This window comes from Erpetoichthys calabaricus, chromosome 9 (assembly GCF_900747795.2).
Source record: "Erpetoichthys calabaricus chromosome 9, fErpCal1.3, whole genome shotgun sequence".
NCBI classification, from domain to species: Eukaryota; Metazoa; Chordata; class Cladistia; order Polypteriformes; family Polypteridae; genus Erpetoichthys; species Erpetoichthys calabaricus.
Window position 1 is genome coordinate 79,882,809 of NC_041402.2, and position 25,109 is coordinate 79,907,917.

Genomic DNA, 25,109 nt, shown 5'->3' on the forward strand with positions numbered 1-25,109 from the left:
CCGGCACCGCTGTTTTAATGCTAACGCCATACTGCCGGAATTATCCGGCACATTTGCCTGTGGTTATATGAATGCCTGGCAAGTAGTATAACTGACGGTTTGGCGTGGGTATTATTACTACGTTGTATTTCGACAAGTCTGTGGTTGTTTTGGCCGGTCATGTGACGTGATTCGCATGTAACAGCTGTGAATATGGCGAAACGTAAACTGACTTCAAGTGAGGCTTTGCAGGCGATTTTGGACAGTTCTGATCATGATTGTAGCAGTTCTGAAGAAGATTTTAGTGACAGTGATGAGCAGCAACGTGCGCTGCATGATATTGTGAATGAAGACGCATCGGATGACGGCGCTGAGTGGGTGTATCCCCAGCATCTCAGCTGGGCTGCTGCCCGTGGTGAACTACCTTTTCTGCATTCGTTTGAGGGAACGTGTGGCTTTATTGTTGATGTAAACAATTACACTGCTGAGCAGTTTTATGAGCTGTTTGTGTCACCTGATTTGATTAGACATTTTGTTCATCAGACAAATCTGTATGCAGCACAGTTTATTGAGAAAAATCCCAATTTACCTCCACATTCCCGTGTTCGTGCTTAGTTTGACACTGATGAAAACGAAATGAAAAAATTCATTGGGATTTTGATGTTGATGGGAATAATCAGAAAACCAGATATTGAGATGTACTGGTCTACAGATCCTATGTATGCAACACCTATTTTTGCAGCTGTCATGACACGTAACCGATTCTCTTTGCTGCTGAAATTCTTTCATTTGAATGACAACAGAAATGAGCCAGATAAGAAAGATCCAAACCGCGACCGCTTGTTCAAGCTACGTCCTTTGATTGATCATTTATTTGAAGCATTTCAGTTGCCCTACATGCCAGGACCGTCAGTTGCAGTTGATGAAAGTTTATTGTCGTGGAAGGGCCGCTTACAGTTTCGACAGTATCTACCATTGAAAAGGGCACGGTTTGGTATCAAGATGTTTTGCTTAGCTGAGAATTCAGGTTACATTTATAGATTTCGTGTATACACTGGCAACTTGCACAACATTTAGTGGTCAATACTGCTTGAATAAATGTAAAAAATGTAAAAAAAATGTAAAAAAGTAAAAAAACAAAAATTGTTCAGATTTCGCCTGGCTTGGGGAATATTTAGGGAGTTGGCGGTTAAAGGGTTAATGCACCTGTTTACATTGTAACCCACAAGTAGCTGCAAATCGTCCATCCATTTTTCCATTGCTGGACATACTGTACTTAATCTCCACGTCTTCGTCCCATGCATATTTCCCTTTACACAGTTCTCTTAAAATAGTTTAGCAGGCAATATAACTGGTGTTAAAAATCCGAGTGGATCATAAATTGAACTGACCACTGACAGAATATGACGTCTTGCAGCAGGCTTATCTTGCAGCTTTACTTGGAACTTGAAACTGTCAGTCTGTGTGCACCATTGAACACCTAAGGCTCTTTCAACTGGTAACTGGCTTAAGTCTAAGTCCTTCTGATCAACTGCCCTGTCTTCTTCAGGAATGGACAATAAGACTGCTCTGCTATTGCTAATCCATTTTGTAAAGATGGAACCCTTCCTTGAAACACAGGGCTTGAAGATCTTAGGACAATTTTATGGCTTGTTCTTCTGTGGCAACTGACTTTAAACAGTCATCAACATAGAAATTGTGAAGAACAGTGTTAACACTAGAATTACCAAAGTCTACAAAAAAAAAAAAATAATAAACCCAGACCACATTAAATCCATTCGCACCTCTCCATTCAGCGTCTTTTGTCTTGTAAATGTGTCGATAAGCCCAAGCAGCCAGCAGCCTGCTATACCATCCTCCCACTGCCGCAAAAACAGCAATAACCTCTCCCAGCTCAAGCCTTGTTTATCAGGGATTGAGGTAGTACCTAGAGCTGTATAGGCTAAAAATTTATTGTTATTTGGAACACATGCATTTCATGTGTGGTCCATATCTACAAAGATCTGTATGAGTGTAGGATGACAGGAAATGCAAGAAATGTTGAGCACATACCTAAAAGACACATAAAAAACATTTAAAACCATGTACCCTCCTTGCCTTACACATGGCAAGGCAGGTTACTAACTGAGACTATTATATATTTAAGGGGCAAAAAGTAGTTAGAATATACCAATTCAATTCAACTTGTGGGGGTTATAAGAACCTCCCATAGACTATACACTAATATTTAGGCAAACATTTAATATAGCTTAAATAACTTAAAAATCGCTCTTACACCCAGCATATCTATGCTTTTTCTTTTTTTAACTGTATTCAGTGTTCCTTCCCAACCCCAAACACTTGCAATATAAGTTAATTATTATAGTTAAACAGGACCAAATTAAAATATACAGGAATCAATCTAATCGGGCTTGGAGTGCTGGATGGTCTTTTGACCTTGGAACCCCTAGAGGTTTATTTTCTCCAGTATTCTATTAGGTGAAGATTTTGTTTTTCTTTTCCTCTCTGGTCATCTGACCTTAGTGTATGTCATTAAATTTTACTCTTAACTATTCTAATTATTAGAGTCTTGAAATGCCTATAGTTAACAGTAATTTAAGTTATGTTTAATTCCATTAGGGAATCATGTAACACTTTGAGGTACACTTTTTATATGAACATGTGCAATTTAAATAAATACCAGTAATCCCCCGATTCTCTAAAGAATCACAAATCCAAGAATAGCAATTACTTTCTGTTCCCTCCGATCTTTGTAGGGATGAAAAATCATGGAGGGTTGGAGCGTCCTGGGAAAGTTTTCATTTAATTAAATAAATATATTTGTACTAAAGCTGTTTCTTTTTGGAGCCGTGACTCCTTTGGTTCTGGTGTTTAAGAAGCGCGTTGTATGCGCCTTTGTTCATTGTTTTTATCCATGCGGTCTCGTTTTTGTTTTTCTATGGGTGTGTTGTTAGCTAGAAGTCGTTTGGTGTTAGGAATCATAATTGAACTTACTTTTAACACTGAATTACCTTAATGTTATTCAAATAAGCTACACTGACAGGTGCCTCACTGAGTGCTGGCACAGTGGATTAGAGCACACTGACTGCTGGCACTGTGTAGTGGAGTACTGCTGGCACTGTTGATGCACACTGACTGTTGGCACTGTGTAGTGGAGTAGCCGCTGGCACTTTGGAGTAGCTGACTGCTGGCACTGTCAGTAGTCACCACTACCTCAAGTTTAAATACATAGACATATATAGATAGACACCGCATTCACTGTGTTTCCCAGTCAACACGATACATCAGAGCGTCAGCCTTATTGCGAGTGGCAAAAGTACTATTTAAACTAATACAGGTAGACGTGGAAACTGGGTTTTCTGATGAAAAAACAATAACGTTTAAAACAGTATTGTTTCCATACAACAGATTTTGGCGATTGTTTAAATGCAATTATTTATATCCATTTATACACTAATAATGGCAATTATTAAATAATAATTATTATAATTATTATTATTAAATAATTCCTCCTATATAAGTAACATTTCGGGGACTGCCTTCTTCTATCTTCGAAACATTTCTAGACTTCGTCCTGTTCTTACGCAACACAGTACTGAAGTATTGGTTAATGCCCAAGTCACCTCACATATAGATTACTGTAATGCTATTCTATCTGGCATCCCACAAAAACTTATCGATCGCTTACAACTTCTTCAAAATTCTGCTGTTCTAAATCCACTGAACATATTACACCGATTCTCTCTCAACTTCACTGGCTCCCTGTTAACTACAGAATGCAATACTAATTACCGCTCTTAACATTTAAAGCTCTCCACAACCTCACTGATCTCGTACAGACTTACAGTCTGTCTCGCTCAATCAGATCCTGTAATTTGAGAGTATTCAGTCTGGCAATATGGTGAAGCTTTAGTTTGTGGAAGACAGACACAACTAAAGACATGAGCATAAAATGATGGTTGTCAATTTCAAACTGTTTCCTCAATGTGCTCTCTTTGAAAAAAAACATCATCAAGTTTGAGAAATGTTAACAGCTAACAACAATCTACATAGGTAGTGAGTAAATACGTTTAGCCAAAATGTTGTTTGGAGGCTCACTTGAGCACATAAATGCATAGCTTTGCTAGCTTAGCCTGGGTTAGCTAAAGTAAAGATTATAAAACGGGATTTTCTAATGGCCAGATATAACTAAAACAATTGTTCAGCCTTACCTATGAAATGTAATCCCCCGGGATTTGGTTTGGAGCATACAGCAGTTTGTACAATCGCAAGCAGCATATTATTCATTACTTCACTCCACAGCAGTGCCACTCACAATATGGCGGCGACGTTGACGTACGATTCTGCTGGTCATGAGGCGTCTAGTTATTCTATGTCTATGTTTAATTATGTCACCATGGCAACTTGTTGGCGTGCATGCTTTACCTCAAGTTTAGTTTACAGGTTGTGTTGTGTTGTTCGGGTGTCACCTACTTACTCTGGGAAGCCGCTGGGTTTGACTCTGGGGCGCTGAGGCGCTGTGCGCGTGTGCTTTCGGCACGGGTTGCATCTGGCATCCATGCATATATACAACCTTCGCAAACATTACTAAACGAAGGTTGTATATGCGGTGGTGTGTGCGTTCGCATTCGGGCGGCGGTTGTATTGTGACCTGAAGTTTAGTTTACAGGTTGTGTTGTGTTGTTTGGGCGCCACCTACTGAGTCTGGGAAGCCGGTACGTCTGGCATTCGTGCATATATACAACCTTCGTTTAGTAATATAGATTTTAGCTATTGTTAATTTACAGAAATAATTTGACAATGAATGTAGGACTGGGAAGGTGAGTGCTTTACAAATGACTAACTCCTAATTAACAGTTTACTCCTTTAATCATGAAACTGCCAGAATATGCTGTTGCTTCTCTCCTGCAAGGATTGACTACTGCTTCTCAGGGCCAAATATTGGACTATGGGATTCTGAGGAGATAGATAGATAGATAGATAGATAGATAGATAGATAGATAGATAGATAGATAGATAGATAGATAGATAGATAGATAGATAGAAATTATTTATTTATTATCTAAATAATTAGTTAGCTGAAAGTACTTAATGTTTCTCTGTCTGAGTGAGGATCTGTAGCATTATTCATAATTCCCATCAATTTTTCTTTTCATTCACGCCTTCGTTACTATCTCCAGCGGGCTGAGAGTACTTCCTGCGACTTAGCCTATCTTCTTAATCAGTTTGTTGATTCAGTGTGTTAAACTATAAGTACTGTTACTGGCCCAGCACACCACTGCTTAGAAAATTGCACTGGCCATCACAAAGTTGTAGAACATGTAAAGGATCTCACTATCCATATTTTAGGAGCACAGTATATTAAAATTAAGGTCAGGAAAAATAATAAAACATTTGTTAAATTTGTTAACTATACTGTCCTGTGCTTTTTTATGCTATTTGTGTGCAAGTCAAGAGTATAGTAAATTTCTGGTATTTCATCTATTTTTCTGTTATTTGTAAATTCCATGATACCACAACACCCTCACCAGGAAGATTCAACGAGAGGAGATATTATATCACAGGGCCAGGAGCCAGAGTTTATCCTGGCTGCATGAGCAGAATGCAGAACACAGCCCTTTATCAAAGGTCAGTTCAAAACAAAATGAACACAATCATACTTAACTCTCCAATTTAGATTCACCATTTACATTGATTTGCGTGTTTTTGTTACATGGAATGAAACCAGAGGACCTCAGACAAAATCTAGACAGACATCAGGAAGTAGCATAGTGTTAGAAGGTTGTAGTACAGAAAATGACAGGGTGACACAAGCATTTCCCCTCCTTTTTAGCCATTTATTGTAGAAGAATAAAATCCCTGTCCAGCAGATATTGTAATTGAGTCCCCCCCCCATGTAATAGTCAATGTTATACCTTCTGAGGGAGGCAGAATGTTAAGTTTATAGCAACCAGAAGATAGTTGTAGTATTAAATAAAGCCAAGAGTCATAACCAGAAATTCCACCATACTTTCTCACAAATCAAAATGCAAGGTGTCTAATACCGGAAGCTCTGAGAATAAAGAACACACAAATAAAGAGAGTTTGTTTATTTTTGTTGTAAGCTCCTATAACCAAAAAGCACATGGTAGTGATCTGAGTGTGTGATCTTTATAATGTTGAAAGACTGACATCACATGTTGTGTACTTCCAGTTATGTGAAAAAGGGGAGAAGCCAGCGAATACCTTCAACACCTCTCTGTAAGCACAGAATATATAGCAGCAGTTGATTCAAGTCTCTCTCATTAGTCTATATAATCTTTGTAACATTTGTTTTGATATCTGATTGACCTGACCATGCTACTAGATCATCTGTCTGTAGGTGACAAACAAATATTTTGTGTGTTTAATTAAAGGTTTGAGAACATGCTTAATTATAGTCAACATGAAGGGTGCCTTTTGATCTTTTAAGATATCTTTACGGAATCCTGCTGATGCTAGGATCTCCAGCAATTCCTTGGCAATTATTTTAGAAATGGACATGGCATCGGAATACTGAGTTTGACACCAGTGAGCAGCCACACATCATGGGCTTATTGTCAAGGCAGTTGTCAGTGACATGCTCAGCTCTTCACACCAATAACCATTGAGGTTCTGGACTGTGCATGGTGTTCTCATGTTGTTCCGCCACATTCTTTATGTATGGTTCCTATATAGTGATAGGTTGGATCCTTATCTCTGTTGATTGATTTGTGTTGTTCATCTTTCTAACAACTTCTCTTAGTGTTGATCCATTATTCTAGATAATTCAGATCATTGAAGTATATTACAGCACTACTGGGTATAAGGCAGTAATGGGTGCCAGGTCCTCACAGAGCACAATGAGTACACAGCCACATTCATTCAATTGGAATCACTTAGGTTCAATAGTTAATATCAGAACACAGTGAGGAAAAAAACAAAAACATACAGATGAACGGAAAAAGTACAAACTCCATTGTCCAAGCTGTGCTTCAAACCAAGGGCTTTGGAGTTGTGGAGCAGCAGTGCTTAACACAATGCCATGGTGCCATCTGTTACATTAAGATAAAATTTAAGATTCAGTATCAAGATTTATTATGGTTTGGTTGCTCATTTTTCTTTTATAGAGTCATACATCAGTGAAGGAAATGTAAATACAAAAATATGCAATCTATCTATCTATCTATCTATCTATCTATCTATCTATCTATCTATCTATCTATCTATCTATCTATCTATCTATCTATCTATCTATCTATCTATCTATCTACTGTATCTCTCTTTCTCTCTCTCTCTATATATATATATATTAGTGCTAGGCGGTATACTGGTTCATACCGAAAACCGTTTTTTATTTTTTTTTATGATATGGATTTTTCTTATACCGCAACATCGGTTTAAATTGCCTAAACGACGTTCGGAACGTGGCGCAGCGGGAAACTGTTCAAGTGGGGACCTTTTTCACTGCTACACCGCTAAACACAGATTTGTTGCACTAGGGCTCTTTTTCACTGCTACACCACCAAGTAGTGGGCGGTAGCATAGGTATGCCGCGCGGTGAAAATGGACAGAGAGCTGAAAAAAAGCAGTCACGTCTGTCGCCTGGAGATGCTTTAGTTTTAAAAGGTCAGATGTGTAAATACTGTTTCTATACTACTGGATAATACTGCAAGCCAAGTTGTACTTATTTTATTTGTTTTCAATACAGTGTAATGTATCTGGGTACTGTGTAATAGTGTGACGACATTTTGACTTTATTCTCGACATTTCCACTTTAATCTTGACGCTTATGACGAGAATAAAGTCGACATGTTGACTTTATTCTCATAATTTGTCATTAAAGTAGAACATCGTAAACTAAACTTCATCATAAAATGAATATTTAATTTACTAGATTTTCTCAAACCCCGTCATAAGTTATATAGCACATTAAATGCTTTGTGTTAAGTGATTCGTTCAGAGATGGGCGCAACTCTGAATGGATGGCATAATTAAACATGTATAACGAAGATATTTTTAAAGTCCTGAACACTCCGTGGGCTAAGTTTATAACTAGTTTTAATTTCACAAAGACGTTTATCGTTTGGTGATTGGTTATGTGGTGAAAGAAAAAGGAAGGATAGGAACTGGGGTTTTGGTAGCCTACGGCAGATAGAGACAGCATGCATGCAATAAAGATAGCCCGCTCAGAAGAACATGCATTGAATTCTGTGTTCGTGTCTCCGACCAGCAGATCACAAACCCAACATTTACACAATATTTAAGTTAAACCTGTGCGATAGCTATTCATACATCCAGTTTTTTGGAGCCTCGTCACACCTGCCATAAAGTTCTCTACACTGAACATACACCTGGGGACCCCTTACTGCAAGGGAGCAGCACTACCGCCTCACTACCGTGCATGTGTAATACCTGCTTTAATGCATTTCATCATGAAAATGATATCAAGTATTTATCTTAGCATTCTAAATTTTCAGAAAGCAGGAATATCATGAAGTGAATGGATTCTGTATGGTGATCGCTGTCTTCTCTTAGTGCGGAGGAAGTCAGTTTAAGAAGCGTAGTGATTAACCACTGGGTCGGGGAACGTAACACAAAGCATTTAATGTGCTGAATTAATTTATGACGGGGTAAATTAAGTAATTGATTAAACATTGATTTTAGGAAGAAGTTTAGTTTACGACATTCTACTTTAATTATGAAGTAAACTATGAGAATAAAGTGGAAATGTCGACTTTAATCTCAACATAAACGGCGAGAATAAAGTGGAAATGTTGACTTTGTTCTCGACATATAGTTTGTTTTTTTCTTCCCAGTATAGCTTAGCTTGAAGCAAGGTCCATATTAATGCAGTTTGCCTAAATGATGATTCAGCTGGTAAAGATGTCATCACCAAGTTGCACTTGTTGTATTTTATTTTAATTTGGTGAATACTGTGTAATGCACCTGGGCTTGAAGTAATAGTGCAACTATCAGTAATAATACTATTATTTATTTTATTGTTATTATTTATTATATTAAATATTATGTAGTTTAATAATGATAAAGTTGTTTAAAAAGTCACTTTAACGTGTCAGTGGACAGAGACTGTTAACATTAACAGAAAGTGTAGTTGGTTTACAAAAAATATTTGCTATTTATTCCTTTTCTAAGACATATTCGGTGCAATACAATTTTTGACAAGCACTTCTGGATATTTTACTAAGTCTAAATGCCTCTTTGTATGGTTGAAAATATGTTGTCAAAATTAGTTTGTTTTTGCAAAATTTGTTCAATAAAAAGGTTCTATATTTTGACTACATCTGTCATGCAATGTGATACCTTCTCCATTAGTGCCACCCCCTTGAAAACTATCACTTTATGGGGCAATGCAAAACTGTATTAATACTTATGTGCACATTAAAATGTTTTTTTTTTTTTTACAATGTACAATACTCTTGACAGTTGAATAGTTTATTCTTAGCCAGTAATTGCAGTGGAAAATGTGGTTAACATCCATTCATGCATGGGGAAAAAAATACCATTGAATACCGTGAAACTGGGATAATTTAGAAAAATACTGTGATATAGAATTTTGGTCATACCGCCCACCCCTACTATATATATATATTGTGATATATGGCTGGCAGTTTATCCTGGCCAATACCCCCAGGCCTCCAGATGGAGCCCTCCCTGCAAGCATGGAGGTGCCCTGAATTCCAGCAGGGCCTCATGGACATTGGAGTTTTAATGCACAGCCCTGCTGGATACCATGGGGGCCACAAGGGGACACTGCAGGGAGGCCCAGGGACTTCTATTTGCCTTATAACCCGGAAGTACTTCCCAGTCGAGGGGACAGAGGCAATGACGTACTTCCGGGTTGAAGAAAAGGAGTTTTCATCCGACCCGGAAGTGTTGCAAAGTCACATGGACAGAGAGAGAGAAAACACATCCGGGTCAAGGACTATAAAGGACTATGGGAAACCCCAGCAGATCGAGCGGAGTTGGGAGGAAGGGTGACTGAGCTGCTGGGAGGTGTGGAGAATTGTTTATTGATTGTGATTATTGTTATGAGTATTGATTTATTTAAGTATAGTGGAGTGGAGGTGCTTTGTGCACATTATTATTATAATAAAGTCAAGCATTTGGACTTTTATCTGGTGTCTGGTGTCTGATCCGAGGGTTCAAAGGGACAACAGCGCCCCCTATCTGTCACAATATATATATATATACAGTATATATATATAAATCTCTGAAAAGCACAGGGCGCCAGTGGTGGACCTGCCAATTCTGGTATTCTATGGCAAATGCCAATCGAGCTCCATGATGCCAGGCAGTGAGCACAGGGCCCACTAGAGGACGTCGGGCCCTCTGGCTACCCTCATGAAGTCTGTTTCTGATTATTTAGTCAAAGACATTCCCACCAGTGGCCTGCTGGAGGTCATTTTGTAGGGCTCTGGCAGTGCTCATCCTGTTCCTCCTTGCCCAAAGAAGCAGATACCGGTCCTTCATGATGGGTTAAGGACCTTCTACGGCCCTGTCCAGCTCTCCTAGAGTAACTGACTGTCTGCTGGAATCTCCTTCATGCTCTTGATACTGTGCTGGGAGACACAGCAAACCTTCTGGCAATGGCACGTATTGATTTGCCATCCTGGAGAAGTTGGACTACCTGTGTAACCTCTGTAGGGTCCTGGTATTGCCTCATGCTAGCAGTAGTGACACTGACTGTAGCCATATGCAAAACTAGTGAAAAAACATTCAGAAAAGATGATAAGGGAAAAATGTGAGTGGTCTCCACCTGTTAAACCATTCCTGTTTTGGGGGTCGTCTCATTGTTGCCCCTCCAGTGCACCTCTACAGAGGAGGGAACGCTGGCGCACGCATGCTGCTGCCGCTCCTCCCTGTTAACAACACTTTTCGTAAAATTTGCTTTAATTCTGCACTTTTTTACGCTTGTTTTATTTCTTTATTGTACGTATAGTTCGTGGATGCAGCTGACTCGAATTGTATGGATTTGGATTAATTTTTACGGACTTTATAGACTCTACCTTGACTGGGAACAACTGAATATGTGGATCACGGAATGAGACCTATGAACATTTCTTTGTAACTGGCGATCTAGGAGCCTGGGATGATCTGTCTCCTTGATTATAGTTGCTATGCTGGTCTGCTCTCGATTCATTTTATTGTGATTTATGACTAAGTAATACCTGGTGTTACTTGTTTGTGGCTGTATGTTGGAACCTCCAAATCCTGCTACCTCCTCCTGCTATGCTTTCTGCTGCTTTGCTATTGCCGCTCATCTGCTCCACCGCAACCGCCCATCTCACCAGCTCCGCTGTGCTGTGCTGCTTCTCCACTGCTATCAGGTAAGTATTGCTCGGTATCATGCAAAAAGACTCTCACGACAGACTCCTCCATATTAAACAGTTTGTCCAGAGCAAATGGTCTGACTGGAATATCCTAAAAGACAACGGTATTTTGCGGCGCCTGAAATATGTACATCACGGGTCAGGTCACTGCCACCGCCGGGCTGTGAATGAAAAGATCACAGGCAGCATTTCCTCAGGAATATACCGTCCTACTCATGGCCCTGGAAATAGAAGTGTCAGTGTGCCAAATTTACAGTATGTGAAAATAAACTCCAGCCATGGCTCTGTGCAAAAAGAAGCCTCATTAACTAATATTGCATTGTTTAATTCGAGATCTCTTAATGGAAAAGCATTGGTGCTGTCAGAATTCATCATTGACACCAAACTTGATATGCAGTGTTTAACAGAGACTAGGCAAAAACCGAATGAATTTATGTCTCTCACGGAGGCGACACCACCTGGATACACTTTCCTCACAGAACCTCGTAGCTCAAGACAAGGTGGAGGACTTGCAGTAATTGTCAGAGTTAAGTTAAATATCAAAAGAATCCCAATTGATTGTCCATTGTCTTTCGAGTGTCTGGCTCTTAAACTAATAACAGAATCAGGTCCTGTCTTACTCATTGTTCATTATTGTCCTCCAAAATACAATGCATCCTTCTTATCTGATCTGACTGAACTATTAACCCACTTAAGTTCCTTTTCCCAGAGAGTCATTCTTCTTGGTGTTTTCAACATCCATATTGACATCCCCACATCGAAACTGAGAAATAAATTCCTATCCTTACTGGACTGTTTTGACTTGACACAACATGTTGATTTTCCCACCCACTCTGGTGGCCATATATTGGATCTGATCTGCACATCTGGACTATCTGTTGCCAACACTTACAGCACTGATTTGGGACTCTCTGACCATAAAGCAGTGCTTTTCACTTTCTAATTACCGCTCCCTCCTCTTACCTGTAAACAACAAATTTCTTAAAAATGTCTGTCCCTCTATCCTTTCTGGATCCATTTCTGATTTTTTACTGTCTTCACCTATTCCATCAACACTAGATAGTCTTGTTGACCACAATAACACCGCTCTTTATTCAGCATTAGATAAAACAGCTCATTTAAAACATAAGGAGGTTTCCTTTAAGTGTTCAGCTCCGTGGTATAATTCAGAATTGCGATCTATGAAAGCAGCTGGCCGACGCCTTGAGAGAATGTTGCATAAGTCTGGCCTCACCATGCACATCCAGGCTTTCTCTGACCACCAGAGAGCTTATAGAGAAGCACTGCTGCCAGGAACACCCATTATAACAGAATAATAGAAAGTGGCCATGATAACCCAAGGGTTTTGTTCTCTGTAATTAATAAATTACTCCAACCCGCATCTGGCCCAACTACCTCTTCTACTGAAGTCTGTGAGAAATTCCTCCACTTTTTCCATAACAAAATTAAAGATCTAAATAATTCAACTAAGATAAATACATCATCTGTTTATATCTTTCCCTGTTTTCCCACTCCATCGAGCTCCTTCTCTAAGTTCTCACCAGTCACTTCTGCTTTTGTTAATGACCTGCTTTGTAAAATGAGGCCGACTACTTGTGTACTGGACCCCATCCCCAGCACACTACTTAAATCCTGCCTTCATGCCATAATCCCGACTATTACAACAATAATAAACTCAACTCTTGACACTGGCTTTGTGCTGCTCACTTTTAAAACCGCTTCTGTAACCCCAATGTTAAAAATGTCTGGTCTTGATGCTGATAATTTTAACAATTTCCAGCCTATTTCCCACTAACCTTTTCTGTCAAAAGTTCTTGAGCATGTGGTAGCCTCCCAAATCACCAACTACTTAACTTCTAATAATCTGATGGAACCCTTTCAGTCTGGTTTCAGAGCACAGCACACTTGTGAAACTGCTCTGCTATGGGTAACCAATGATTTGCTTATGGCAGCAGACTCTGGACAAACTGTCAGACATGACATTCTACTGTCCAGAATGGAGAACATGCTGGGTATTTCTGGCACTGCCCTCCAGTGGTTCAAGTCCCATCTGACTACTAGGCAAGAGTTTGTTAGTCTTGGCAACAGCAGGTCCAGCACAGCACCAGTCATACAAGGAGTTCCTCAGGGCTCTGTCCTCGGTCCTCTGCTTTTCTGCATTTATGTGCTCCCCATGGCCATATTATTCGTAGCTTTGGACTGGGTTATCATTTTTATGCAGATGTCACTCAACTCTATTTCAAAGTTAAAAGTGGAACTTCATCAGAGCTTTCTCAGCTCACAACTTGCCTCAGTGAAATTAAAACCTGGATGGAGCAGAACTCTTTAAAATTAAATTGCAACAAAACCAAACTCCTATAAATTGGGACTAAAGTGCAACTTAATAAAATGAGCGCCTTCCCAGTCAATCTTGGCGGTGATCTCATCAGACCTGCCTCTACTGCAAAGAATATTGGTGTCATTTTTGATTCCTCCCTTTCTTATTCCACCCACATAAATCACATTAAGAAACATTCTTACTCACCTCCGTAACATATCCCGTGTTCGCTCCTTCCTATCCTTTTCTAACGCTGAGAAACTTGTCCATGCTTTTATCACATCCCGCATCGATTATTGTAATTCCCTACTGGCAGGTGCCCCTTCTAATCTTATATCACAGCTCCAGCTTATTCAAAACTCGGCTGCAAGAGTCCTTACACAGACCAGCAGCAGCAAGCACATAACACCCATCCTGCTTCACCTTCACTGGCTCCCTGTATCTTACAGAATTTAATATAAAATTCTACTTACAGTAATCCCTCCTCCATCGCGGGGGTTGTGTTCCAGAGCCACCCGCGAAATAAGAAAATCCGCGAAGTAGAAACCATATGTTTATATAGTTATTTTATATTGTCATGCTTGGGTCACAGATTTGCGCAGAAACACAGGAGGTTGTAGAGAGACAGGAACGTTATACAAACACTGCAAACAAACATTTGTCTCTTTTTCAAAAGTTTAAACTGTGCTCCATGACAAGACAGAGATGACAGTTCCGTCTCACAATTAAAAGAATGCAAACATATCTTCCTCTTCAAAGGAGTGCGTGTCAGGAGCACAGGCTGTCACAGAGATAGAGAGAAAAGCAAACAAATCAATAGGGCTGCTTTTAAGTATGCGAAGCACCGCGGCACAAAGCTGTTGAAGGCGGCAGCTCACACCCCCTCCGTCAGGAGCAGACAAAAAGAGAGAGAGAGACAGAGTTTGTTTTTCAATCAAAAATCAATACGTGCCCTTTGAGCTTTTAAGTATGCGAAGCACCGTGCTGCATGTCGTTTCAGGAAGCAGCTGCACAAAAGATAGCAACGTGAAGTTAATCTTTCAGCATTTTTAGACGAGCGTCCGTATCGTCTAGGTGTGCGAACAGCCCCCCTGCTCACACCCCCTACGTCAGGATCAGAGAAAGTCAGTGCAAGAGAGACAGAGAAAAGTAAGCTGGGTAGCTTCTCAGCCATCTGCCAATAGCGTCCCTTGTATGAAATCAACTGGGCAAACCAACTGAGGAAGCATATACCAGAAATTAAAAGACCCATTGTCCGCAGAAACCCGCGAAGCAGCGAAAAATCCGCGATATATATTTAAATATGCTTACATATAAAATCCGCGATGGAGTGAAGCCGCGAAAGGCGAAGCGCGATATAGCGAGGGATTACTGTATAACCTACAAAACCTTAAACGATCTTGCGCCAAACAACATCAGTGACCTTCTCCATCACTATGTGCCTGTCCGCCCACTAAGGTCCTCTGATTCTGGTAATCTTGTTGTACCCCACACTAATCTACACTCCATGGGTGACAGGGCCTTCAGCTGTATAGCGCCCAGACTCTGGAATGACCTACCAAAATTAATTAGATCAGCTGATTCCATGAATTCTTTTAAAAAACAACTCAAAACTCATATTACTTTACTTTATTATAAACTTTATTACCCCTCTCTCAGTTTACCTCTATGTCAAGTTGCTCATGTAACCTGTGTGTGTGTGCTAGACCATCAATTATGTTGTCTGTTAGGCTTTTTTTCTCTGAATTTACTATGTTACTCTTCTTTATTTATTTATCTGGTTTAATACAATGCTATATACTGTATACCCTGCCGTTCTTATTTAAACTCTGTGAAGTGCCTTGAGCATGGGAAAGGTGCTATATAAATAAAATGTATTATTATTATTACCTGTTGTTAATTTCATTAACACCAAAGCAGCTGAAACTGATTAACAACCCCCTCTGCTACTTAAATGACCTGATCAATAACCCAGACGTTTCATTGACTTGATGCTATACTCTGATTAAAAAGTGTATATATATATATGAGTTGCAATTAATATTTGTATATATTTTCCAATATCTCTTTCTTTCAATCAGAATTTGGACAGAGATCTTCATCAACCTTGCATTTTGGAATCTATATTATTAATCATGGAATCTGACTTACTTTTCATACCTGGGGCTTGTGTGGCTGGAAGATATATTGTTCAGACAAAACTAGGAAGTGGAAGCTTTGCCACAGTTTATTTGGTGCAGGATTCAAAGTCTAAATGCAATGAAAACAAGTAAGTATGAATTTTATTTTTAGCCTTTTCAGTACTCAGCAATGCAAGGACATTATTTAATATCACTGACCCTCTTTTCTTAAAATAGTCAGTATATTTATCCATGGTGTACCCCTGTTAATCCATGTTCATAATTGTAAGGGCAGGATGTCATCCATGATGCATCAGTTGCAAGCCAGGAACTAGCCTTTTGACTCCAATTCATTGCAGGACAAGCTTATGAAAAAATACCCATTCTAGGTCAAATTAGTCTCTCTAGTTAACACGTGTCATTAGAAGGAAAACCAGAGTACTCAGAGGAAAAAAAATGTTAATGGTGTGACAGTGTGCATAAACCACACAGTAAGTGACTGCAGTGGGATTCAAACTTTGTGTCTATAAGACACAAATACATATATATATATATATATTTATGTAGTTCTGGAACTTGAAGGGACAATATTAGAGTTTTTTAAACGCACACAGCAAACGTGATAAACTTATTTACTTGTTTGACTCCAGTCATGACTTACTAGAAAGTAAAAGAATTCAAAGACATCTCCACCAGTACTAACAAGCTATAGATGGGCAGAGCCCCAAGCACCAAGAACAGTCTTCAAGACAGAAAACCCAGTTGGTGAGTGAACTGCTTGTTTTGCACAATCAATCAGTTTTTGTTACTGTGAGATCTGAGACTTGTGCAGTATTGCAGGTGATCCCACTTTTACTAAGTTAATATCATTCTGAAAGTGTGTTTTCTCTGTAATTGAATCAGCTCTAAAAGTCAAGAATGCAACCCAATTTATCACACCCACCCCCTCAGCTTCTTCAGTTGTTTAACAAAGCAACTTTGTAATGGTAGTTCAGGAAAGGACACCAGCATTAACATATTGTGCACTAGGAAATTGATGGAGTGAAAAGTGAAATGGCTGTAATAGTATAAAGCATATAGTGAATCTGGTATTTTTGTCTTTTTGCTTATAAAGGCATTGCAGCAGTCCTTGATTGGTTACCAAAGTAAACCTTTAACCCCACAGATTATAACAGAGTGATTTGATGGCCTGTTTTATCACCAGACATTTTTTCTCAATAAATATTTTTTAATTTTTCTCAATAATTTTTAAACAATAATGTAATAATTACATTCTCTGTTCAACAGTTTACAATTTAGATACATAATGGGGTGTTCCTGATTATTGAAAACATGGGATAACACAGCTCTGGCATTCATTTGCAGGCTAAAATCTATGGTAAAGTATGGATTTCACAGAAGTGGGTAAGAGGAAAGAGTGTATTTTAAATCCGGAAATCTGTGGGGAGAGCTTGAAGTTCAAATGGTAGACTTACAAATTTGAGCAAACCATCCAGGGTGGAGAATATAGTTTTCTCAAAACTAGATTCCTCAAGAGGCACCTGTGAGCGTGCCTTATTTAAATGTAAGGTAGAGATGTATGACACATAATGCAAGTTTTTAACAGTTCTTCTACACAAGATATAAAACTTTATTCAGACGTCGAAAATCTATGCAATACTGTATTGTTCCATCCAGTCCTGTTTCACAACTTCATGTACCACTTCTCTTCTAGCTTCAGGACTTGTAGCTTCTAATTCTAGTGTTAGAAATTCTGAACTTCATGTACCATGTTATATATCAATATAAGTGTGCATTTCAGTTCAGCTATTGATGTCTGATTGTGGGTTGACACCTAGTGATATGATTGGTAATGCCTTGCACATTTTGTTATTTATTCAATAAAGACAAGAAAGAAAAAGGCACGCACTGTCTGCTTGTCTGTTCTTATCAAAGGAAAAAAAGGCTATGATAGTGTACTGCATTACAAATACATGACAGTGGCGACGAGATCAAGAAGTTAATTTTGAGCACTGTGACACTGACTAACTGCAGTGAGAACCGCACAGAGTAAGCAGAAAAGCAAGGACCCAACGCGATAGTGCAACGTGAGTACGATAAGTTGCAAAAATGTCGTACATCAGGAAGATAGATGTTTTTGATAGTTCCACGGAAGATTGGAACATGTATGTTGAAAGGCTGCAACAGTATTTCGCTACATATGATATTACAGCTGATATTCCTGTGCTACTGAGTGCCACGGGAGGAAAAGCTTATGGCCTCCTCCGTATTTTAACTGCCCCAGACAAACCCGCTGAGAAAAGTTTTAACAACTTAGTCCGTGTAATGCGGGATCATTTGTCACCAAAGCCATTACTGTTCGCGGAACATTTCAGATTCCATAAGCGTAATCAGAACGAGGGAGAGACAATTGCGGCTTATGTGGCGGAACTTAAAAAGTTATCAGAATATTGTCAGTTTGGTGACGGGCTAAACGATGCATTGCGTGATCGTTTGGTTTGTGGAATCCTTCTAGAGGGAATCCAGAAGAGGCTGTTAACTGAGGCAGATTTGACATTTAAACGGGCAGTAGAAATTACTATTTCAATGGAAACTGCAGCTAAAGATGCACTTGAACTACAAAGAGGAGTGAATACGTGCAGCGTGAATAAAATGGTGGCAGCCAAGATAAACAAAATACATAAAAGGCCCTGCTATCGCTGTGGACGCGAGTACCATCTTCCCTCACAGTGCTGATTTAAAAATGAAGAGTGCAGACAGTGCCACAAAACGGGCCATTTTCAAAGAGTTTGTTGTAGTGGAAAGGCAAAGTGTAGTGTGGAACAGAAAATGCATCACAGCGAAAAGAAAAATGTGTATAATGTTTGCAGAAGTCTCTGACATTGATAGTGAAGATGCATTAGCCAGTCTGGAATTATTTAGCCTTAGTGGAAAAGACAAGCAGGCAATCTGGCTCACCCCCAAGATAGATGGCCAGGTGGTAAAAATGGAATTGGACACAGGCTCAGCTGTTTCAGTTATGTCACTGAAAGATTACAAGGTGTTTTTCAAGAAAGAAAAGCTGAACCCCTCTTCTGTTCTTCTCAGAACATACACAGGTGAAAAGGTTATGCCTATTGGAGTGCTGCATATGGCAGTAGAGTATAATGGAAGGAAAGAGGTACTTGATTTACACATAATACTAAATTGAGGTGCACCATTATGGGGCTGTGAGTGGTTAAGAAAGCTGGGAGTTGACTGGAGAGAGATTAAAAGCCTTCATGCTTTGCCTGTTGTGCAACAGACCACAGAAAAGAACCTAGAGCTGATATCTAAGAAATGCCACCCCTGTATTTAAGAGTGGCATTGGGACTCTTCAGCACATTAGAGCTAAAATTTTACTTAAGAATGGTGCGACCCCACGGTACAAGGCATGCCCAGTACCCTATGCCATCCGACCCCTGGTTGAAAAGGAATTGGATAGGTTGGAGGCAGACGGCATACTTTCTAAAGTAGACTGGAGTCCTTGGGCAACCCCAGTTGTCCCAATAGTAAAGAGAAATGGTACAGTCAGGCTCTGCGGGGACTTTAAGGTCTCCATTAATCCTGTGCTGCAGGCTGAACAGTATCCTCTGCCGAGAATTGAGGACATTTTTGCAAGTTTGTCGGGTGGGCAATGTTTTTCAAAGTTAGATTTAGCAGATGCATACCTCCAGATGGAAGTAGAGGAAGACTGTAAAGTGTTCCTGACCATTAATACAATAAAGGGTCTTTATCGTTACAACAGGCTGGTGTTTGGGGTAGCCTCTGCCCCAGCTATTTGGCAAAGAGCAATGGATCAGATCTTTCAGTCAGTGCCAGGCGTCCAGTGCTATCTAGACAACATTATTGTCACTGGAGCGACAGATGAAGAGCATTTAGAAAACCTCAAAAAGGCCCTGAAAAGGTTAGAAGAGTATGGACTAAGAACCAGGTGAGGGAAATGCGAGATCCTGAAGCCCAGTGTCAGGTATTGCAGGCACACTATAGATGCCCAAGGTTTGCACAAATGTTAGGACAAGATTCAGGCTGTATTGACGGCACCGCAACCACAAAATGTTTCACAGCTAAGATCCTTCCTGAGGTTTGTGAATTATTATAATAGTTTCTTCCAAACTTGGCAACTGTGCTACATCCACTCAATGAGCTATTACAAGCTGGCAAACAGTGGAAATGGTCCAAAGAATGTGAACATTCATTTCAAGATGCAAAGAAACTGGTGACATCTGACACAGTCCTAACCCACTTTAATTCGTCCCTTCCAATCAAGCTGGCTTGTGATGCTTCTCCATACGGCATCGGAGCAGTGATGTCTCATGTTATGGAAGATGGCAGTGAGAGGCCTATAGCTTTTGCATCACGCTCATTGTCTGCAGCTGAGAAGAATTATGCCCAAATTGATAGGGAGGCATTGAGTCTAGGGTGGGGTGTCAAAAGGTTCAACCAGTATCTTTTTGGTAGGGAATTCACCCTTGTCACAGACCACCAACCGCTAACCTCAATTTTCAGCTTGCAGAAAGGAGTTCCTGGCACAGCTGCTGTCTGAATGCAGCGCTGGGCTTTGTTTTTAGGTGGACACAGATACAAGATTGAGTACAAACGTACAGCCTGCCATGCAAATGCAGATGAGTTGTCATGACTGCCACTGGATGCTGAAAAAGATGAGTTTGGAGATGAGGAAACAATAGATATGATCTCATTCAGCCAGATTGAAAGTCTGCCTGTCACGGCAGACATGGTAAAAATGGAAACAAAACATGACAAGATCCTGTCTCAGGTGAATGCTGCCACACTGAATGGTTGGACAGCCCAGCACAAATCCCTGCTGGCTGCATATTACTCAAGACGTGATGAAATTGCCTTAAATGCTGGATGTGTGATGTGGGGATTAAGAACCATTGTACCCACTAAACTAAGGCACAGAGTATTAGAAGAGCATCACAAGGGCCATCTAGGTGTGGTGAAAATGAAGGCACTTGCCAGAAGTTTTGTGTGGTGGCCAGGCATTGATGAAGACATCGAGAAAATAGCGCAGCAATGTAGTGGATGCCAGATGGTTCAGAATGAGCCAGAACGTGCACCACTTCACCCATGGGAATGGCCTACATTACCTTGGCACCGGCTGCATATGGACTTTGCAGGACCATTCATGGGAACAACCTTCCTGGTGGTAGTCGACGCATGCTATAAATGGCCAGAGGTTTTCACTATGATCTCCACCACTTCTTCTCACACCATTGAGGTACTGAGGGATTTATTTGCTAGAACTGGAGTTCCACAACAACTAGTGAGTGACAACGGACCCCAGTTCACAGCAACAGATTTCAAGGTATTCCTCCGCAGAAATGGCATACGGCACATCACATCTGCCCCATGGCATCCAGCCACAAATGGCCTGGCAGAGAGGTTTGTGCAAAGTTTGAAACGAGCCCTTCGAGCAATGACAAATGAGAAGCTGACCCTTCAGCAAAAATCTGCCAATTTCTTATTTGCATATCGGAATTCCATCCATGCTACAACTAACCAGACTCCAGCTATGTTGTTTTTGGGGCGTTCTCTTCGCTCTAGATTAGACCTGCTGCAACCAAATCTCAAGCAGACTGTGCAAGACAGACAAATCAAACAAGGCCATAAAGCAACTGACAAGGTTACACGTAGCTTTGCCATTGGACAATCAGTTCTTGCCAGGAGCTACAGAGGAGACCAGAAATGGGTTCCTGCACTAGTCAAAGAGCAAACTGGTCCTTTGTCCTATAAGGTAGAGGTTAGTCAAGGTGTCATATGGTGATGTCATGTCGACCAGTTGAGAAAATCAGGGTTGGTTAGAGCTGAAGAGATACACACACTGCCTGTTGACTCCCCTGCTGTTGCTTCTATTAACTGTCCAGAGCACTTACCATCTCCTCAAGCAGCACAAGTACAGAGCCCATGTGCATTATCTCCATCACCTTCTGCAGAGGCTAACACTGCTGTAATAAATCAAGAAAAATTACCCTTTGAAGAGAGACGTTACCCAATTCGCATATGGAAGCCTCCACAGAGACTAATTGAAAATTAAATGTATAGTTAGAATTCAATGTTTTGATTTCTTCAGAAAAAAAAGGGAATAATTTAATTACTTCTGATTTTTAGAAGGGAGGAATTGTTATATATCAGTATAAGTGTGCATTTCAGTTTAGCTATTGATGTCTGATTGTGGGTTGACACCTAGTGATATGATTGGTAATGCCTTGCACATTTTGTTAGTTGTTCAATAAAGACAAGAAAGAAAAAGGCACGCGCTGTCTGCTTGTCTGTTCTTATCAAAGGAAAAAAAGGCTACAATAGTGTACTGCATTACAAATACATGACATACCACTTCTCTTCTTGCTTCACCAATTCTAGCTTCTAATTCTAGTTTTAGGAATTCTGGAAACTCCAGGTTCATCAGAAACAGTAGCTGCAGTAACATGTGTCCCCTTCAGCATTTACTAAACCAATATCTGTCTGAAAATGTGTTTTTCTGTTATTGAATTGGCTCTATAAAGTAAGAGTACAGCCTGATTTGTCACAATATATATGTTTTTAATTTGTGTAAACAGAAGCAGGTCTAGTTTATTCACACAAATCATGTTTAAAGTATATAATACTTGTGTATGTTGTTCAGTACATTTTAGAAAAGCTAGACAATTAATTGTTGATAATACAATAAAAGTAGTATGATTTACTGTATTTAATGTTAAATACAGTATTAATGTATATTACACTATAGAACATGGTTAAATAATTTTTCAAAATATAACATAGATGTGTAAAATTTATTTATATTAAGCCAATGTGACATTACGTGAATTTTAGTTGTGGGGGATTTCAGATTGGCTGACCACAGATTCTTATCTTATCACTCGACCATGTCAACTTAAACAAATAAAAACCACTTGGTATGACATATTTAATCACTGTGTACTGATCTTCCAGCCAGGGCCGGCGCCTGCATTAAGGCAAATTAGGCATTCGTCTAGAGTGTAGATCATAAGGTGGGGGGACCCAGCTTGCATGGGTTAACTACCAAATAGTCAGTTGGCACACTAATAAGCTTGGCCTAGGGTGCAAAATAACCAAGAGCAGGCAATGCTTCCAGCACAGTGTTGCTCTCCTCTTTTTCTATCAACCAATAGTGTGCTGCCTGGTGGAGCCCATGCTGTATGAAGGGTTAATAGGTATGGCGAGTTCAGCTGTAATCTTGTTCCTTTTTTCTATTTTCCATTCTATTGTACAAAATAAAACACATGCCATCAGTCAGATGAGCCACTCTGCTGTCCAGAACATCCATGTTCCTTATATCATGTCTACATTAGATGCATTGTTGTTTTGGGTAAGTATTAATGCATGCAGAGCCCACCCCTACGAATAAAGTCAAAATCATACTTGTATGGTTTTATTCATGTGAATGATAGACTAGCTGGAGTGAGTCGCTTGCTAAGTCACATAACATGACTAGAATTTATGGGAGCACACTGTTGACTTCCTCTAACTTAGTATGATTATGTAAATGAAAACTACAGCTAAAAATAGCTGGAAAAGTCACTCATTGTCACATAGCCTTTAGTAAACTTATATACTGTAAGTGTGATAAAAGCATACTGCATAGTATATTTGGGTAAGTATTCATGCATGCAGAACCCACCCCAACGAATAAAGTCAAAGTCATACTTGTATGGTTTTATTCATGTGAATGATAGACTAGCTGGAGTGAGTCGCTTGCTAAGTCACATAACATGACTAGAATTAATGGGAGCACACTGTTGACTTCCTCTAACTTAGTATGATTATGTAAATGAAAACTACAGCTAAAAATCTCTGGAAAAGTCACTCATTGTCACATAGCCTTTAGCAAACTTACAGTATATACTGTAAGTGTGATAAAATCATACTGCATAGTATTTTTGGTATAAACTAATATTACAAAATATATATTAGATGGAATTGTATTTTGTACTTTAAAAATGCCATCTGGGTGATAATTCACTTTTGTCTTGTGTGTTTAGATTTACCTAATGATCCAACACACAGTGTTCTGACTACCTTATAATTATTAGAACAATAGGCAACATGTAATTGATATGCTGAAAATATTGAGTCTGTGATTAGCCAGATAGGTATAGTTTTTATTTTTTTAAATCAAGATTAGCAAAGCATACAATACCTGAGTATAACTCTTTTATATTTGATGAACCAATGTTGCAGATGCTAGGGTGGAAAACTCAATGATTTGGGACAGCCTCAGAGTACAATCTCTGCTCCTTTGGATTGAGAAGAGCCATTTGAGGTGGTTTGGGTGTGTTGTAAGAATGTCCCCTACACTGCTCCCACTAGAGCTGCTCTAGGCATGTTCCAAATGGCGAAAACCCTGCAGCAGACCTAAGACATTCTGGAGGGATTATATCTTTTGACTGGCTTGGGAATGCCCAGGAATTGCTTCGAAAAAGAGATGGAATCTGTTGCTGGGGACGGGGAAGTCTGGACTGACCTGCTTGGCCTGCTGCCATTGCAGCCTTCACCAGGAAAACCAAATGGGAAGATGAGATGAGGTGAAATATGGATTTAATAATAAATTTTACTCAGTAACAGGAGGAGTCAATTTTAAGTTTTCTCTTTAGTTTTTAGTTGTTCCTTTTACACATTCTATGCTTTAGTTTATTTTTCTGTTTGCAATTATAGTATTTCTGAGGCATATTATTTTATCACATTGTTTTAAATCTTAGTATTTGTTATGATTTATTTTATTATCGAAAAAAACTGGAATACCTGTTGCCAAGACTTTTTCTTTTTTCAAACTCGTTTTTATTGGGAATGTAGTGGGATGTATTGATATTTCAAATTTCTTGCAGCTCAGGTCAATTGCCTTCTGCCTTCAATTTTCTGCCTTCTGCATTCTACACTTTAGTGTGATGTTTATCCCACAGATATAAACATTCATTCTTTGCAATAGACCAAATTACAATTGAGAGTTATTTTCTGCATCTCGTACAGTACTGTGAGGATGCAATTTGACTGTACATGACTCTGACATGGGTGACATATATGAATGATACTTTGTCGTGGGACTCCTGACATTAAAATTATGCTTCCTATGACAGCATAGAGGTGGGCCACTGTGTGGTTTTCTAAATAGTGATACATTAACAGGGCAGATTCTGCATCCTTATTACAGCTTTCTTATTTTTGCTTTTTAGCAACATATTCTAGCATTACCTCAATTGCTTACAATTATAATCCCTGCCGAGAGATGCTATTCTTGCTTTCTCATTTGCTATGTTTTGTGCTGGTAGAATGGCATAAATA

General features: G+C 39.5%; 1 protein-coding gene across 1 annotated transcript in view; it reads left to right on the top strand.

The window, feature by feature from the left end:
* The window catches only part of LOC114657565 (serine/threonine-protein kinase Nek11-like), a 327,143-nt gene that overhangs the window by 21,319 nt on the left and 280,715 nt on the right, over positions 1-25,109 (top strand). The window contains exon 2 of the mRNA XM_028809452.2: positions 15,729-15,916. Within this exon, the coding sequence (XP_028665285.2) occupies positions 15,783-15,916 (134 nt within the window). The 5' untranslated portion in view covers positions 15,729-15,782. The remainder of the gene's footprint in view (positions 1-15,728; positions 15,917-25,109) is intronic.